General features: G+C 51.2%; 2 protein-coding genes across 3 annotated transcripts; one reads left to right on the top strand and one right to left on the bottom strand.

Annotated features, from left to right (window-relative positions):
- Window positions 1-150: 150 nt before the first annotated feature.
- Window positions 151-13,941, bottom strand: USP5 (ubiquitin specific peptidase 5). Of its 2 annotated transcripts, none has more exons than XM_019754344.3 (20): window positions 13,447-13,941; window positions 10,543-10,668; window positions 10,203-10,269; window positions 9,891-10,024; window positions 9,592-9,737; window positions 9,157-9,341; window positions 8,599-8,693; window positions 7,685-7,878; window positions 6,871-6,942; window positions 6,473-6,560; window positions 6,220-6,345; window positions 5,578-5,731; window positions 5,074-5,248; window positions 4,344-4,432; window positions 2,973-3,164; window positions 2,338-2,481; window positions 2,116-2,261; window positions 1,774-1,927; window positions 1,396-1,480; window positions 151-788 (listed from the first exon to the last, which is right to left on the bottom strand). In XM_019754344.3, the coding sequence occupies exons 1-20, from the start codon at window positions 13,654-13,656 to the stop codon at window positions 695-697; spliced, it is 2,676 nt and encodes an 891-aa protein (XP_019609903.1). In that variant the 5' UTR covers window positions 13,657-13,941; the 3' UTR covers window positions 151-694. The 2 variants fall into 2 exon arrangements, with proteins under 2 accessions (XP_019609903.1, XP_019609904.1); XM_019754345.3 differs by having other exon boundaries at window positions 3,042-3,164.
- A 412-nt stretch (window positions 13,942-14,353) lies between these two features.
- Window positions 14,354-16,527, top strand: CDCA3 (cell division cycle associated 3). The gene is made up of 6 exons (XM_019754436.3): window positions 14,354-14,488; window positions 14,691-14,866; window positions 15,126-15,255; window positions 15,522-15,818; window positions 15,952-16,055; window positions 16,181-16,527. Exons 2-6 carry the CDS (start codon window positions 14,747-14,749, stop codon window positions 16,334-16,336), a joined length of 807 nt encoding a protein of 268 aa, XP_019609995.2. The 5' UTR covers window positions 14,354-14,488; window positions 14,691-14,746; the 3' UTR covers window positions 16,337-16,527.
- The last annotated feature ends 575 nt before the right edge of the window (window positions 16,528-17,102 follow it).

Here is a 17,102-nt window from a genome sequence, read left to right as displayed (position 1 = left end):
AGATGGCTCAGTTGGGTAGAGCGTGAGCTCTTAACAACAAGGTTGCCGACTCAATTCCCACATGGGATGGTGGGCTGCGCCTCCTGCAACTAAAATTGAAGGACAATGATTTGGGGGGGGGGGGATTTGAAAAAAAAAACACACCCGTGACACAATTTAGCCATTGTACTTTTATTCACATCATGTATTTTGGCATTTTCCAGAGGACAGGGAAGAGACAGGGTGGGGAAAAGACTTAGGCAGGAGGGCAAGGGGGTCCCCATTTCCCTCATACCCCTCCTGGCCAGACCACACAGGGAGCAAACACAAAGGGGGAGTGGAGCAGGGACACCCCCTCTTGTGGAACAGGCTGCACAAAGCGACACCCACACACACACAAACAAGCCCCCTCCACACCAGGGGCTGGCAGGATTAGAGAAGCAGAGAACTAAGGATGGGGGGGGGCGGGAAGCAACATAGTCTCACAGACAGGCGGCCACCCTCCAGTCCCATTGCTGCTCTATCCCCAAGGTCTCTTGAGTGCCCCTCCACTTGGCCTGGCCATTCTCCTAGGGCCTCTAGCTTCTTCCCTGCTGCTGGGGACAAAAAGAAAACGGATACAGAGCAGGGGCGCTGCAGTCCATTCCCCAGCCCCTCTCCCTCATGCCAGGTGGTCTGTCCCCTGCCCTCTGTGGTAAGGGGTCAGGGCAGGCTCTTAGCTGGCTACTCTCTGGTAGAAGTAGATGTAGCCCAGGTCCTTGGGCGGCTTCTCAGAGGCACACACTTTCTGGTCATTGTAGATCACCCATCTGGGGAGGGTGGAGAGAGGTGAAAAAGGATGAACTGGGCCATCCACACCGCTTCAACTAGGTTTCTCTGACACAGCTCCTGGAGTCGATCCTGGGGATTCTGGGGAAAGGCCCTCAAACCTACAGTCCAGCTGCTACCTGTCTGAACGGAGTGACTCGCAAGCATCTCCCCTACTCAGTGTCTTCAGATCCTCCAGTATCTTTACAGCCACCCCCACCCATTCCTGTGAGGCAGGGTCAGCAAACTTTCTGTAAAGGGCCAGACAGTAAATGTTTCAGGTTTGGCAGGTCATCCAGTCTCTGACACAACTACTTAGCTTTCCTGTTGCAGCATCAAAACAGCGACAGATAATATATAACTGAGTAAGTGTGGCTATGCTCATTGAAACTTTACTTACAGAAGCAATGGCCGGATCCAGCCCTCGGGCTGTCCTTGGCCCATCCCTGCCGTTAGGAATTCTCTCATCCTCTCTCATCCTCGGTGTATGTGTGGCTGCCATCAGGCATTCCTTCACCTTCTCCACAAACATTCTAAGGATTTCCAGGATGGCCCTACTCATTTCCACCACCACTCCCCCATTCCTAATGAACACTGCTGGCCCCTCACCTGCCTTCCTTCTTGATGTGGCAGACGTAGTGACCACACATGGTAGAGGTGCCCATATGACTAATGAAGGCAAAGAGCTGATACTCTAGGGAAGGAGGGGGGGAGAGCAGAAAAGATAATTAGAAGGGATCCTTGAATGACAGACCAAATATAGTCTAACAGCTCAAACTCCTGACATGAGTTTCAGGGAATGTGGGCATGTATGGGGTCAAAAGTCTGTCTCCACCACCTAGAATCCCACCTTCAGGAGTACTGTTAGTGGAAGGAAGCTTCCACCCGCTCTGCCCCAGGGGAAGCAGAGCTGCCTTGGAATGAGGATCTGGGGTAGGAGACTGGCTGGATCCCGTCAGGTCTGTCCTATTTCCCCGGGACACTCACTTCCAGGACCATCCCGGACTTTAGGTCCCACTGGCACAGACTCAGAGATGGAGTCGGCAGCTGAGCGACCCTCGGAGATGTCCATGGCAGCTTCTGCGTCCAAGTCGTCAATGTGACTGAAGATCCAGTCCACAGCCCGTTCTAAACTATTGTTCTTGGAGAGAAGGGAAGTACAACATTTTCAAAGTCACCAGGGAAAGCCTGAGCTCCTTCGTCACAGGTGGAAGCCACCCTTGGCCATACCACACTGGCTGTCCTTGGTCTTGCTTACGAAGGATGGAACCTCGCTCCCACCCCCTTTGACCCCACAGGCCCCAGTCCTGAGCTGGGGGCAGTCCCTACCGTGGCACGCAGAGCTTTGAGGGCTTGGTCCCGGGAGAAGCCCATGGAAACAATTGTGGTCACGCAGTCCTCTGGCGGGGGTTCTGCAGCTGCACTTGTAGAGCCAGGCCCGCTGGACCCAGGCAGAATGAGGGGGTTTGCAAAATCTGCAGATGTGAAGGGGTTGACGTGTTTAGGGGAGGGTGGTGGCCCCGCCCCGCCCCGCTACCTACCCCTGCATACCTGGATCGTCCATGTGTGACATAACCCAGTTCATGGCAGCCTCAGCCCCACTGTTGCCCGTGTAATAGACAGCTTTACGGCAGGCATCCATAGGGAAGCCCATCTCCACCAGCTGGATGATGACAGACTCATCCAACATGGGGGCTGTGGTGGGAGAAGTGAGGGCAGTGACTAACTGCTGAGGCCATTCTCTGCTCCTCCTCCCTCCCACAGCCCAGCCCCAGCCCTCTCCCAACCATCCATTCCATGCATTTTTCTTATCCCAGAACTAAAACGACAGACAACACAACATAGTGTGGGGCCAGTATCCTAAAGGCACAGGACTAAGGTTAAAGATCCCCCATGGATCCTCTTACTTGCCCACTTTCACAGAATGGACCGTTTCTGGCGTATGATACCCAGCCCATACCCCCAACCAATGAGGTCAAGGGCAGAGAGGCAACTAGCCAGTGCTACTGCCACCACACAGAGAACGTGGCTGGGAGTGTTCCAGTAAGTCCTCATGTCCATCAAGAGAGCACAGGAAATTTGAAAAGGAGGACAGGAGAAACACAAAGGACAGGGAGTGGGTGAGGCAGGCAGAGAAGACCCCCATCAGCAAGGGAGAGAGACAGGCAGGAAGAAGAGTCACTAACATGTCGGAGAGGAGAAGTGAGGGGAGCAGAAGGAGTCTTCGTCTTCGTTGCCATAGAAACCAAGGCTACCTTTGGGCTCATCCGGAGTAACCAGGGGTGGGGCAATGTCAGGCAGCTCCTCCTCTCCAGGCTGCAGCCCTGTACCCCTCAACTGGGAGATGTCTAGCTCCTCTGGCATCTCAATGGACACATCTGTAGTTGGAATGTCAAGTAAAGGCTTACCTCAGCAGCAACCTGAGGCCCTCCCTGAAAAAGAACTTTGGGACTCTCAGGCCCCTCCACCATATCTTGGCCCTGGTCTGTACCAAGGAGCTATTCAGAGAGTACCAATATTAGTGGTCCCCAGTGTAATAAAAATAATTGTGGGCCTGGGAGTCAGGAGACCTGGATTCTAGTCCTAGATCTACCACAAATGAGCTATGGGCAAGGAAGCGGGGCTCCAACTTGTGCAACAGAATGATTTTATACTTCTGTGTGTCTCATCTAGGAAATGAATAAAACAACAGTTCTCAAAGCTGTCAGGGGCCTGTAAGACCCATGAGAGCTAATTATTTCAAGATTATCAAAATGAAAACATCTTACCAATTATAAAAATAAAACTAAGCAACCCAAGTGTCCATCAATGGATGAATGGATAAATAAGAAGAGGTATATATACAATGAAACATTACTCAGCCATAAAAAAGAATGAAATTTTGCCATCTGCAACAACATAGATGGACCTAGAGGGTATTATGCTAAGTGAAATAAGTCAGACTGTGAAAGACAAATACCAGGTGATTTCACTTATATGTGTAATCTAAAAAGCAAAATGAACAAACAAAACAGAAATGAACTCATAGATACAGAAAACATTTTGATGGTTGCAAGATGGGAAGGGGATTGGGGCATGGGTGAAAAAGGGGAATGGATTAAGAAGTACAAATTGGTAGTTATAAAATAGTCATGGGGATGTAAAGCATAGCATAGGGAATATAGTCAATAATAGTGTATTAGCTATGTATGGTGCCAGGTTGGTACTAGATTTATAGGGGTGGTCACTTTGTAAGTTAAATAACTGTCTAATCATTATGCTGTATACCTGAAACTAATATGATATTGTATGTCAACTGTAATTGAAAAATAAAAAAACTATTAAAAAGAAAAAAAAACTATGAAAATCACTTTTGGTTGTAAATCATAACTATAAAATCAAAGAAGTCTTAATATTTTTAGTCAGTGCTTTTCAAACTAGACACATTTTGAAACATCTAAGGCAATGTTTTCCCCTTTCAGAGGAAAGTTTGAAAAACATTAGTTTATATGTGTTAAGGCCCCTTCTTTTTCTAGCATTTTCTGCTTAACCTCCCTCGCTTGTCCCAGCCACCATACCCAGTTTCTTGGGCACCCAGTCTAAGCCGAAGGTGAACTTCTTGATCTGGATGACCAGGTAGTCAGGGAATGAGGCAAATCGTGTGGTCCTAGGGAAGAGAGAATGTCCTGGTACCCAGACAATCCCAAGGTTCTCCTCTCCTGAAACCCCCTCCCTGGGGTTCAGCCTCTTATGGGCAGAAGATCTAACAGCCCAGAAGATATTCCATATTCTTATCTTGCCCTGAGCCGGCATCAGAGCGTATGCAGACAAGGAGCAGCAGAAGCCAGGGGAAGGGCTGTCTTATTGGCAGGAGCAACAAAGGGGAGGATGGCTGAATTCGCTTGAGCCCAAAGCACTCTTACAGATCCAACTCTAATTGATGCCAACAACAGTTAGGCAAAAAGTCAGGCCACTTGCTAGAAATCCACATTCTGTCCACAACTGATACTGCGTGTCTATGCTGTCAGGATTGAGGGAGTGAATGGAGAGACACTGCACTAAAAAGTGACCCTGTCCCATGACAAAATGGAATGGTTGGGGCAGGACAAGGTAACATGTAGTAATCATTCATATCTGCTCCTGCTAGGGCCTCTTGGTTTCGCCAGGGCCAGACTACCAGCCTCAACTGAAGCAACCCTGAGATTCCACCCCAAAAAAGGGACTAGAGAACTGGAAAGAAGCAGATAGCATCTTTAGGACTATCCTGACACAGGCCCGAAACCTCAGGCCCAGCCCAATAGGACTTACTTGACAGCTACTGATTTGGCCTGCAGGGCTGTGCTCCAGAAGTCATCCACCTGCTCGGGGGCCCCATAGGCCTCCAGGCAGGAGCTGAAGGGCACCTGGGCCCGAACCAGCTCTGGCAGTGGCAGCTTCTCCTCTTCGGCTTGCCGCTTCTTCTCCTCATACTCCAGAAGCTCCTCTGGTGACAGAATTGGTAGGTGGATCCTTCAGAGGATGCTGCCTCTTTCCCTCCTGAGCCTGGCATTACTGGCTCGTGTCCTGGACTACTTCAGCTTTTCCACCCTCTCCAAACCCATGTGCCGCTCATCCACATATGATCTTGCTTTTCTTTCTCAATACAGCTCTGCTGACAAGCTGTAAGCAAGGTTAATCCTCTTTCTCCCACTGTCCAGCTTTGGACCTCGGGCTGGGGGAGCAGAGCATACCGTGCGCTCTGCTCCTCGAAGGTGCCCAGTGCTCCTCACAGCCCGGGCTCCACCCACACCCAGGCCTGGCTGAGCCATCTACCTTTGTTAAGGGCCGCGTCCATGGGCACAGGCAGCTGCATGATGTAGTCCACTCGCTGGGTGTACTTCACCTTCTCTGTGGCCAGGCACTTGATCTTTTCCTCCACCAAGAAGCGAAACACTTCATTCGGATTTTCAGAGCTCCGGCAATTCCTCTATGGGAAAGAGTCAGGGTGGGGAAGTCTGGGCAGCCAGGGAATGGTATGGATACCTAAAAGGGTCCTTGGGGTTCAGAGAGGGAGAGGAGGGGAAGGGAGACTGCCGCTGAGAGCAGGCAGATGCAAGGGCAGAGTAGAAGCCTTCCCCAATTACCCACGCCCTCCCCGATTCTGGCCCAGCACAGCGCTGTGGGACTGTGTTGGAGTTCTCTCGATAAGCAGTAAGTATCCTCACAGCATTTTCTTTGGGTGTATCTTTCATGAGGCAGCAAAACCCACTAAGTGTAAGGCTCTCTGCTTGGCTCTCCTATTCTCCTTGGGTCCAATGGCTACCACAGGGAAGGTGCAGCGCATGCAGACTGCCCAGTACAGGGGTGGGACTGGGTTGGGCTGACAAGGCAAGAAGGGGCAGAGGGAGAGGGAGTAAAGTACAGGTGGATGGAGGAGTGTGAAGAGAGCCCTCCATTGTCATCTTCAGTCCTTACCTCCACCATGTTGATGAGGTGAAGAAAGAACTCTTGGGCATCCTGCTGCCGGTTGGTGGAGAACTCAGGGTGACCCTTGCCAATGAGGGCCTTGAACATCCGAGGGGCAATGCCATCTTGAACTTCCTAGGCAGAGCCAGGGCAGCAGCTCAGCTGGTGCTTAAGAGACCACCAAGTGGCCTTTTTATACATCTCCCACACCTTAGTTTCCCCATAATTCCAGAGCCTGAAAGGGACAGAGACCCAGACTCACCTTTGGTTCTGACACCTGCTCCCCATCACCCGACTCCGATGCTGGCTTGGAATACTCTCCGGAGACAAGGCCGTGGCCCAGCTTGGCCCTGTGTTCACATCCAAGAGAACCATTTAGCTTTAGTCACCTAATGATAATCTGATGTCGATCTGTACCTCTTCCTCCCCAACTCAACCCCTGCTCATGGCTCTCCTTAGACAACTCTCTAAACTGTGCAAAATCTTAAGGTTCTACAGGAACCCATTTCAAGGCAGACAGCATGCCCAGAAGGCAATCATCTGCAAGCTTCTAACTGGCCATGGGCTAAACTGCTGCCCACGTCAGGTGGTCACGGAGCAGAGAGGAGGCATACAGGCTGCGAGGCTCTCAGCCTTCGTACACAGGACCTGGCTACGTACACCTGAGTGCTGAAGTCCTGGGTTGGGTCCGTTGGGGCATTCTGGAAGATCTTCTCCAGCTTATCCACATACCTAAAAGCCAAGAGTAGGAGAGTTGGAGAGGCTTTGGCCTGGGCTCAGAGGAAAAGGGGAGTAATTATCTACCAGCTCAGTTAACAGGCTCCCTGAGTGGGGAGTTATGTGGTTGAACCTTGGAGTCCATTTCTTTCCAGCAACCTGCCCTTCCTCATGTCTCAACTATGTCAGCATGCAGTGCACTGAGGCAGTGCACTGAGGCAGTGTTTCCCAGCCTCCTTCCTAAGACAGAGCCAGAGGGATGGGAGAAGACCACCCGGAAGAAAGCTAAACATAGTTCATATACTACCAAACAGAACTTATCAATACATTTTAAATTTCCACATATGCATTAGGTCCGTCCCAAACAGACGATCAAGTCATTTATGGTAAGCACTTGCCTTTCTTCTATCTCAGTGTCCCAAGCCCTCCCCGCTCCCCAAGTGTCCATGTTAGGTGCTCATCTGATGTCACTGGCCTAAAATAAAGACCACCTGCTCACCCTTGAGCCAGTCAGGAGGCCTCAGAGAGCCCTGGGATTTGGTGTTCTGCTGTCAGTGGGGCGTGTAGGACTGGGTGACAGTGGTGTATTCTACAATTTGCGCCCTGGGCGCATAGCATGCCAGCCAGTGTCAGAGGAACAGACTGTGCTGGAACAAAGGTGTTGGGGGCAGCTGAAGGGGTGTGCCTACAGGCTGGTGACCAGGAGGGGAGCAGGGAGGTTTGGGGCCAAGGGGCCAGCAGGGGGGGCACCACTCACTTCCTCTGGAAGTCAGGGATGCTGAAGAGCACCTGGACCACCGAGTTGAGGTAGCAGCTGTTCCCCAGGTTTCGGATGCCCGTGTAGCCGGGCCCAAACAGGGGCTTCAGTTGCACAGCAGATTCCTGGATCAGCTCCCACTCGCCAATCCGCTGGTTCATATCTATTTCCAACTCGGTCATCGTCTTGTCCGTCTGCAGGGAAGGGACACTTCAGACGGTGTGAGAGACTTGGCCCTGGATTTTTTACACTGATCTCTCACAGGGTCTAGGACGATACCCAGCTGGAACCTAGAATTTGTTGAATTATGGACTCTAACAGGCGAGGCACGCTGGATATAGTCCAGTCCAAGTTCCGGAAGGCCATAAGCTATTGTCCCAGAGGCCGGTGAGTCATCAGGCCTCTGGTTGAAGGAGGGAATGAAATGAATGCAATTCCCTCTACCTGAAGTGTTTTTCCCATTCCAAAGACACCCCACCTTACCCCTCAGGTCTTTAACTCAAGCAACACTGCCTCAGGGAAACTTCCCTGATGTGCTGGACTAGGCCAGGTCCCCTGCTGTAAACCACTGCAGTGCCCTCCATGTCTCTTTCAGCGCCCCTCACAGTTTGTGCTTATTCACTTATTTGTGTGAGTATATGATTAACATCTGCCTTTCCATCTAGAATATAAGTCGATGAAAGCAAGGATCACACCTGACTTATTCACACAGTGACTAGCACATAGTAGGTACTCAAGAGCATTTAATGGATGAATAAATGATTCTGGAAAGTTCTTCAGAGCCCACATGTCTTGGGGACTGGGATAATTGTGGCAGCTCTCTTCAATACACTACATCAGCCTTGGGCAAGAAAGAAGGGCCTAACAGGGGCAGGGGCAGGAATGAGAAGGATGTGAAGCTGAACAGGTCTCACCTTCTGCATCTTCAGCATGTCAATGCCAAAGTGGGACAGGTGCTCAGCCAGGTTGGGGTCCAGGACCATGTCATCCTCATCATATGAGTACACGTCTAGGGCAGCAGGCAGGAGCAATGTCAGAGGGGGTAGCTCAGGACTGGCCTGGCCACCAATGCCACCTCCTGGCCTGAGGGGCCTTGGGACAGAAGGATGAGCCTGTAGAGAACCCTCTTGGTTCCCCTGAACATCAGTAAGGTCACAAACCCTTCAGGGATTGGCTGTCAGGGAGATGGGGTAAAACACAGGGTGAGGGTTGGAATTAATTGTGACTCTACCCCATAGGATAAGGTTCTAGGGTCAGATGAGTTGGGAATCAGATAATCAGATATCAATAATCAGATAATGATGGTAACTTCTAGGAAGGAGACTGGGGTTTGGGGGAATTAATTGAAGATTTAGTCTCATCTGCAATATTTTCATTGTTTATCAAGAGAACGTGTTCATGTATTATTCGTGTCACATAAAGTGAGTAACAGTTAAAACATTTCAGTGTGGAAGAGGGGTGGGGGTACCAACCAGCTCCATCAGGTGTGATGGTGCCCAGCTTGACAGCTAATGGGTAGCCGGTCTCCCTGTAGTGCTCCACAGCGTGGTTGTTGCCCCCACTGCCATCAAAGTAGCGTCGGCCACAGAGGATGGAGCCATCTGTCAGGTTGAGCCACAGGTTCTCTCTCATGTCACATTTGGAGCACTTCCAGCCACTAACCCAGGGAGAAGAAAATGAGCTGAAATATGGGTCAGGGGTACCTGGGAGTGGTAGAGAAAGGGGGTTCTGTGGGCCCCCCAACCAGCCCAAGCTCTCTCTCTTCTCCTCGCCTCTGGATGCCTCCCTGCTTAGCTGTCCTCCCCCAAGTCTCCTTGTCCCGCTCCCGACCCTCTCTCTCACCAGGAGGATGGCCTCTTTGCCCCTGCTCTGGGGTTGTGCCCCAAGGTGGAGGGGCTAGGCCTCACCAGGGAGGGATTCGAGCGGGGTTGTCCAGCTGCTTGATGCTGAAGGCATGCTTAGACACCTGCCGCACTTCCCCATCCCAGGCCTGCACCTCCTGCTTGCGGGAGGCTGAGTCGGCAGCCAGTAGGGCCTCCACCGCACTGGTCACCTGGGGGAAGCAGAGGGTCAGAGACAGTAGCCGACCCCCAGCCCCACAGTCCCCTCTAGTCCTTGGTCTTCAGCTTTCTCAGTGCTTGACCAAGACATCACTGATCCGGCCCCACTTGCCCTAGAATCTTTTGTGGGGGGAAGGTATTCATACCCGATCTCTGACAAAGTCAGGCAGTCCCCCCAACCCATCCCGGGCAATCTCCAGGTAATCAGGCAAAATGACAATTTTCACATCCTCATCGTATTCAAACTTCTCGTCGCTGAGGTCAAACCCGCCTTCAACACCTGGAGAGATAGGGAAGAAGAAGGAGAGTAGGACAACGACCACAGGTACAGCACTTCACTTCATCGCTTCTACAGCTGTAGGGCCACTGAACAGGCCCATGGTTCGGGGCTCTCCTAGTGCCTCTGAGAGCAGGAAAGCCCCGCTCAGGGAGAAGAATAGGACTGCAGTGGTGCTCACCAATAGCCAGCCTGGTGGGCTTCTTTCGAGGGGGGTCTCCAGTGCCTGTAGTGGTGTCTTCCTCTTTCTGCAATGAGGCAGGAAGGGCAGGATCAGCAAGAAGCACCAGGGAAAGGACAAAGGGCGAGGATGGGCAGGATGGAGTAGGTGAATCTCAGAAGAGAATGGAGCTAAAAAACACATGTGCTGGGTTTTAACGACACCAACAGAAATAGGTGAGGGGGGAAACTGAGGCCTATGGGAGGTCAGAATGGAACACATATTCAAAATGAGGGATGAGTGGGATATGCCTGAATGTCCCCAGGCCTTGCCCCAGCCCCTGTCCCTCCCTACTCCCTACCGGGCGCCGGGTCCGCCGGAGGTGCAGGTACACTCGCTGGCCCGTCTTGCTGAAATGTCTCTCCACATACTGTTTGCCAAAGCCCAGGAACGTGTTCATGCAGATGTAGAGGCCTCCCTCAGACTCCTGCAGGACAGGAGGCAGGGGAGGAAACACGGGAAGGATGAAGTCTGGCCAGGGGAGGAAACTAAGACCTGGGCTCAGAAACTGCTGGTTTCCAGAAGAAAGGTTCTGTTGTCTAACACGGTGTAGCCCATGGCAAGTCAGTTAGCCTTTTAGGACCTAGTTCATGGCTAAGATTCTCCACATCCTCCTATGACTTTGATAATAACAAGGACACCAGGAGCTGAATGACACCTATCATCATTCACCAGTCTTCTTCCTTCTTGCGCCTTCTTTGGGCTTTGGAGCCCTCTAATCAATTGCAGAGAACTTGCTCTACCTCGTCTCTGGAGCCAAGAGATCCAGAAAGAAAATGGGGATAAAATATACCATGGACTTACAATGCCAGAGACTATATTCAGAGGGGATAGGGGTCCCTTTCTCAGAGAGGAAAGACCTACATGTTAGATACTGAACCTAAACCAGGGACACCATGACAAATTCTACCTAATCTCTAGGATTCAGAAAACCTACCAGACTGGAGAAACAGAGATTCTAGCCCCTGAACAGTACATCTAACCCCAGAGCTTGCCAGCAAGCCCAGACCTTTACCACACTCTATTAGGTACTCAAACCCTGGTCCACACTGAGTCTTCTCCCTCTTCCCTGCTGAAGCCTGGCTCTAGAGGAACAATGCTTTGCATGTAGTTCACAGCTAAGCTTGGACCCAGTACGGCAGGGACATGAGGTCCGGCATTCTCCAGCCACCACCCTGTTGCCTCCCCTCTAGCCAATAACTAAATCCCTACTGAAGTCCCATCAACCTACAACTTCAAAGCCATCCCCTTTCTAAGACAATCTAACAATACTTGCTGAGACAGCTAGAACACACATAAGCCAGACAAAAAACAGGGAAAGACAAGTGTCTACTCTAATTCGCAGGTGATGGGGGAGGATGGGCTTCCCCCAAACGGAGCAAGTCTACCAGTGCCTTTGTGAATAAAATGATGGAGAACGTGAGGGAGGAAACTGGAGACAACAGAGCCTTCCCTCAGATCCAAGGTTCTGAGAACATCAGGCATCTTCTTTCTGGAATAAGTCTTAGTGGCCTGGAAAAACTCTCTGCTGTGATATTAAAAATAGGGTACCATCTAAGGCAGTTCCTGGTCCCATAGATTGTGTACCACTCCCTAAAGCAGTGTGGATAACAATGTTCATAAACAAATAGAGCATTTCTCATCAGGGAAGTCATATCATATAAGCTCTCTTTCTACCATGAACGCAATTTGAAGATAATCAAATATGTTGGAAGTTGGTTAGCAAAGAAACTCAGCTGCACTGGAGATTTCTTGAGTTGGGGTGAGAGAAGTATAATAAGATTACAAAAATCCGTTTTGGATATTCAAAGTAGTTACTAGGAGACAGTAATATAAAAAGGGATCCACTGATTTGGTTGGTAATTAAGAAAAACCTTTTCCTCCTGAGAAAGATGGTGCTTCACCAAGCCATGTATCTGATAACCTGGGAGGCACCAGGAAGCTCTGCAGAGATTAAACTCCTCTATTGGAAATAAAAGATGCTGGTTTCACCAAGGACTGGAACCCTGGAACTCTGCTCAGAGCAATCCTCTTTTAGCTCTGCCAAAACCAGACTTGAGAGAAGCAGCATATTGTCTGAGGCCCAGATCAAAGCCTAGAAACCAAGCAAACCACAAATCAGTGATGATCCTGAACAGGGCCTCAGATCATGCTGCTATACTCAGCACTGGCGATGCATTAATGAAGACTTTCCACTCTGACTTGCAGTTTTCCTGGCCATGAGCTGGTTTGGCTGAACACCCTGGGCAGGGCCCAGCAGCGGCTTGAGGGGAGGGGTGGGGAGGGGGGCGGATCCCAACCAAGCTGCTGCCCTCTCAGTTCAGGCTCTGGCCTGGCTGGAGGCTTGTCTCTGCTTGAGGGTGACAGAGGAAGGCAGAACTGCAGAAAGGGAGGTACCGGGTGGAGCCTGCAAAACGTGAAGTATGGTGTGGGTGGTGGCTTTGTCTAACTAGTCAAGAGTGGGAGCGGAATGGGAAAGGGGCCTTAGCAGTCTTCAAAAAAGAAACCATCTCTCTGGGAATACTTTAAAAAGAGTTCCCTTTGCTCTCTGTGATGGACGAAAAGAAGAGAGGGCCGCGGGCATAGTTCATCTTAAAGGAGAAACGACTAGAGCTTTCCTCTCTTTTCTCCCCTCCCTAAAACCAATGACCCACCTCCCCGCCCCCTGTGTACATTAACCATGCGTGGAGGCTCTGTAACTCGGCTTTCTTCAGAACTGGTCTTCTTCATGGCCACTTCCAGACTACTGGGCGCCTAGGAGCTGCAGTACCCACTCTCCAACCCAACCCCGGGCCATAACAGTGGGGGGTCGCCCCATCCCTCCTATACGAGACTACAAAACCCGGAGAGCCATGCGCGGCAGGCAAGGCCAACTCCCAGGCTTCCGCAGGCGTCCATTTGGGGGATGTAGTCCAACAATCGGGTTGTGTCCCTAGCTTAGAACGGCAGCGGGGAATGAACGACTACAATCCCCATAATGCTCCACGAGACGGGGAGCGGGTGAGGTGGCCGCGGTGTCTTCCGGGGGCGGTAGTCACACAACAGCTCCAGCTAATTAAAAGCAACGACAGGGAACAGCGTGGACGACTACAAGTCCCAATGTGCATCGCAAGGAGGCGGTGGCCCAAGCTTTGCAGGCCCCGGCAGAATGACCAGGGCGATGGAAGGAAGTCGTGTTCGGTGCGGGCATGGGGAATGGGCTTACCGGCGTGTCGAAGGAGAAGGCGCACTCGTCTTTGTGGACCCGGTCTCCAGCTTTAGGGACCCGGATCGTCGGTAATACTGACAGCAGCGCCTCCTCACTCAGCTCCGCCATGACACCGGCAGCAGCTCCTCCACACACAGCGGCTCCCACCGTTCCTAGTTCCCCACCCCCTACTCTTGCGGTCCAATGAGCACTACTCGTTAGGTGCATGCGCTACAGAGAAGACGCGCGAGAATGGCAGTTGGACGGAGTCGGCCTACTAGTGCTCCGCCTTCTGCCCTACTCTTGACTAACGCCAATGAAAAGCGCTTCCAATACAATCGATGGTCTAAAGAACCAATCCCACTCTTCCAGGGTAGAGCGCCTGTAGAGCAGCGAGGTGGACCCCGGAGTTTTCGCTGCTCGTATTCTGGGGTCCTACAGTCCCCTTCGCGTGCCTTCTGTTGAAGAGCAGAAACTGATCTCAGAAACTCCTGGGGACTTGTCCAATCCGAAAATAGAAGGGCAGTTGTATTCTTGGTATTTGAAAAGGGGTTATCCAATGAGGCGGAGTTTGAGAGGGTTAGAGTCGAATGATTGATAATGCCCTCAACCAGTCAGGATTACTGTTTCTCTCGCCTCAGAAAAATCTTCATAATTCCGTGTCCGCCTGCATCTGTACATAGTAGCATAATAATTCATTATTTTTTTTAATAAAATTAGTTGGTTTTGAAACTGAAGGTCTCAAAAGCGAAGATTAGCACCCCTCAAAATCTCATGATGGACAACTCGCAGCCCAGTACAGAACAAAATTCCCCTTTTATCGAGGAGGCGTCACCTCTGGGCAAGCCAAACCGCTGCCCATTGGTCCTGTGTTTCCTATGATAGACGTCTCCCAGGCCAATGGCTTCCTTCACTGGAGGCGGGTCTTAATAGCGGGCCTATAGGACTCTGCGTCGGCTCGGCCAATAGGGTCACGGCAGGGGGCGTGGCGGGAGGTTTGAAACAGCTTCGGTAGTTGAGACTCGAGCTGCTGTGCACCCGAAGGTGGAGTGGGAGCCTGGTAAGTGATTGGAATTAACTAGTGAATAAATTCAGCTAGCCCAAAATGAACCGCCTAGTCAGCTGCACCAGTCGTTCCTGCAGAGGCCTCTGGCCCAGCGGCCAGGAGGTTCTTCAGCTGGGAACTGGGAAGATCGGGTGGTCTGGAGTCCGAGGTCGGACTTGGTCGCGGTGAAGACTGAGACCTGAGTAACTTCTCACAGGCATCCCCTCCTTGCCCCGGGCCGGGCCCTGCCCCACCCTATTCCTCCTGGTTGAGATGGGCTCAGCCAAGAGCGTCCCAGTCACTCCAGCGCGGCCTCCGCTGCACAACAAGCATCTGGCAAGAGTGGCCGACCCGCGTTCACCTACGGCCGGCATCCTGCGCACTCCCATCCAGGTACTCTGGGCCGGGTGGGTGCCAGGCAGAGAAACTGAATTCTTGGGCCTCTGCCTAATGTGATTCTAAGAGAGCCCCCACTCTGCCCCCCAACTCCCTCCTTTGAGGCTTTATTTTCCACATTCTCATTTCACTAGGTAGGGTAGGTTGAATGTCTGAAGGCCTTGGCAATTCCTGCCTGGAACATCAGCCAAAGGGTGGAGACTTGGGAGGGAAGGAGATTCAGGGCCCAGACTTTTCTAGCCGTTAATCTTGACAGGTGGAGAGCTCTCCACAGCCAAACCTATCAGCAGGGGAGAAGCTGGAGGGTCCTAATCAGGCCCAGGGCTCAGATCCCCGCTCTCCTACCCTTGGCATTGCACGGACACCTATGAAGACCAGCAATGGAGGTAAGTGTTGGACCCAGGGAATTCTGATAAGACTGTCAACTAGCATCCTTGGGTGGGGTCAGTGAAGCAAGCCTCTCAGGGCTCCTTCTTAAAGGGACCTCCATCCTCTTGCTTTAAGCACATCTTACTCTTTTCCCTACACTTTGTTCCCTCTCACCTTGATGTCCCTCTTCCCAATTCCCCACACATCAGGACATGAATCCTAAGGCTCCTGTATCTTTTCCTCCTTGCTGAAGGATTTCTCTCACTTCACTTCTTCCCTCTAGAGCCTTGCCCAAGCCCATTGGTGAAACAGCTGAGTGAAGTACTTGAGACCGAAGCCCCCAGATCGAGCCTTCCCCCAGAGCCTGTTCTACACCTAGAGGCACCTTCATCTTCTGAATTGGACTTGCCTCTGGGCACCCAGTTTTCTCTTGAGGACCAGATGCCACCTTGGAGTCAGACTGAGCTCCCCTCCAAGCAGGTGTTTTCTGAGGAGGAAACAGGACAGCCCTCAGAAACCCCTATAGCCAGCCAGGGCTCAGACAAGCCCTTGAGAGACGCAGAGACACCCCGATCTTCAGGTACAGAATCTAAGAGCAAGGTATACGGAAGAGAATTGGGATCATGTTCTGGGATAATGTCCACAGATAGTTTAAGAGGAATAAACTGTAAGCCCCTAATTTTAGCTCTTTGCTTTAACTCCTTACTCCCCAGGTTCTAAGTGCAATAGACGGAAATCAAACAGCAAGGTACTAGGGAGATCTCCCCTCACCATCCTGCAGGACGACAACTCCCCCGGGTCTCTGACACCACGACAGGTAAAGGGAGAGAGGGTGAAAGCTATTACTAGGAAATCTGATGTAGAGCGTGGGATGCCCTTTTACCTGATCTCCCATCTCCTGAACAACCTCTACCCCTCCAACTTCCACACTGCCTTTTGCAGGGTAAGCGACCTTCTCCCCTGAGTGAAAATGTTAGGGAACTAAAGGATGGGGCCATTCTGGGAACTGGACGACTTCTGAGAACTGGAGGACGAGCATGGGAACAAGGCCAGGACCATGACAAGGAAAACCAGCACTTTGCCTTGGTAGAGAACTAGGCCGTGCGCGGCCCCAGCCCTGAGCTCACCGGGGATCTAGTGATAGTCCACGTCCTCTCACCCCTTCTTTCCCTGGGAGACTGGAAAGGCTCATTTTCTTTGACTCCACCCTAAACTACCAACTCTGGAACTGAGAGCTTTCTTTGTGTCTTATATGTTTCTTGTATATTAAAGGAAGTAGTTTTGAATGATGTTAAGTGTTACACCTAAAGCTTGTACTAGGTCCTCTGTATATAAAAGGCAGCCTGGGGAGCTTATGTTCCCTGGCCTGAGTGCCCCGTACTAATATCTCCAAACCTCTTATAGGCACCTTCCTTAAATTCTGGTGTTCCCCAGGGCTCTGTCCTTGGCTCTTTCCTCTCACTCTTCCTAGGTGTTCACTTCTGGGGATTAGCTACTAATTACCTATATTCTGGTAACTTCCAGGTCTCTCTATCTAACGCTGACTTTTATCCAACTGCCCCACAGGCACTTCAAAGTCAGTTTGTCTGAAGTTGAATTTGTGATCTTCCCCCAAAAGTCTATTTCTCATCCCCTTTTCTTTATCCCTGTGAATAACAGCATTATCCACCCAGTTGCCCAAACCCAGATCTTGGCCATCATTTTGAATCCTTCCCTCTTAATATCCCATACCTATGCACTTGGTCACTAAATCCTAGTGATTCTGTATCTTTAATCTCTTCCCCGTCCCTCCCCTTGTCCCCTTTGTCCTGTTGCTTTTACGAGTCTTGCCACCTGCCTCCTACCTGTTTCCTTCCATTCCCTC

Source organism: Rhinolophus sinicus, chromosome 1 (assembly GCF_057876585.1).
Source record: "Rhinolophus sinicus isolate RSI-liver-muscle chromosome 1, RSI-T2T, whole genome shotgun sequence".
Classification (NCBI taxonomy): domain Eukaryota; kingdom Metazoa; phylum Chordata; class Mammalia; order Chiroptera; family Rhinolophidae; genus Rhinolophus; species Rhinolophus sinicus.
This window is presented reverse-complemented; position numbering and strand designations above follow the sequence as displayed.

Coding starts and splice junctions, on each gene's coding strand:
- USP5 (XM_019754344.3), bottom strand. CDS start 13,656: ATGCACCTAACGAGTAGTGCTCATTGGACCGCAAGAGTAGGGGGTGGG. Junction 9,738..9,890: donor CTGACTTTGTCAGAGATCGG/GTATGAATACCT, acceptor TGCTTCCCCCAG/GTGACCAGTGCGGTGGAGGC. Junction 1,481..1,773: donor AGTCCGGGATGGTCCTGGAA/GTGAGTGTCCCG, acceptor CTCCTTCCCTAG/AGTATCAGCTCTTTGCCTTC.
- CDCA3 (XM_019754436.3), top strand. CDS start 14,747: ATGGGCTCAGCCAAGAGCGTCCCAGTCACTCCAGCGCGGCCTCCGCTG. Junction 14,867..15,125: donor TCCTGCGCACTCCCATCCAG/GTACTCTGGGCC, acceptor TAATCTTGACAG/GTGGAGAGCTCTCCACAGCC. Junction 15,256..15,521: donor TATGAAGACCAGCAATGGAG/GTAAGTGTTGGA, acceptor TCTTCCCTCTAG/AGCCTTGCCCAAGCCCATTG.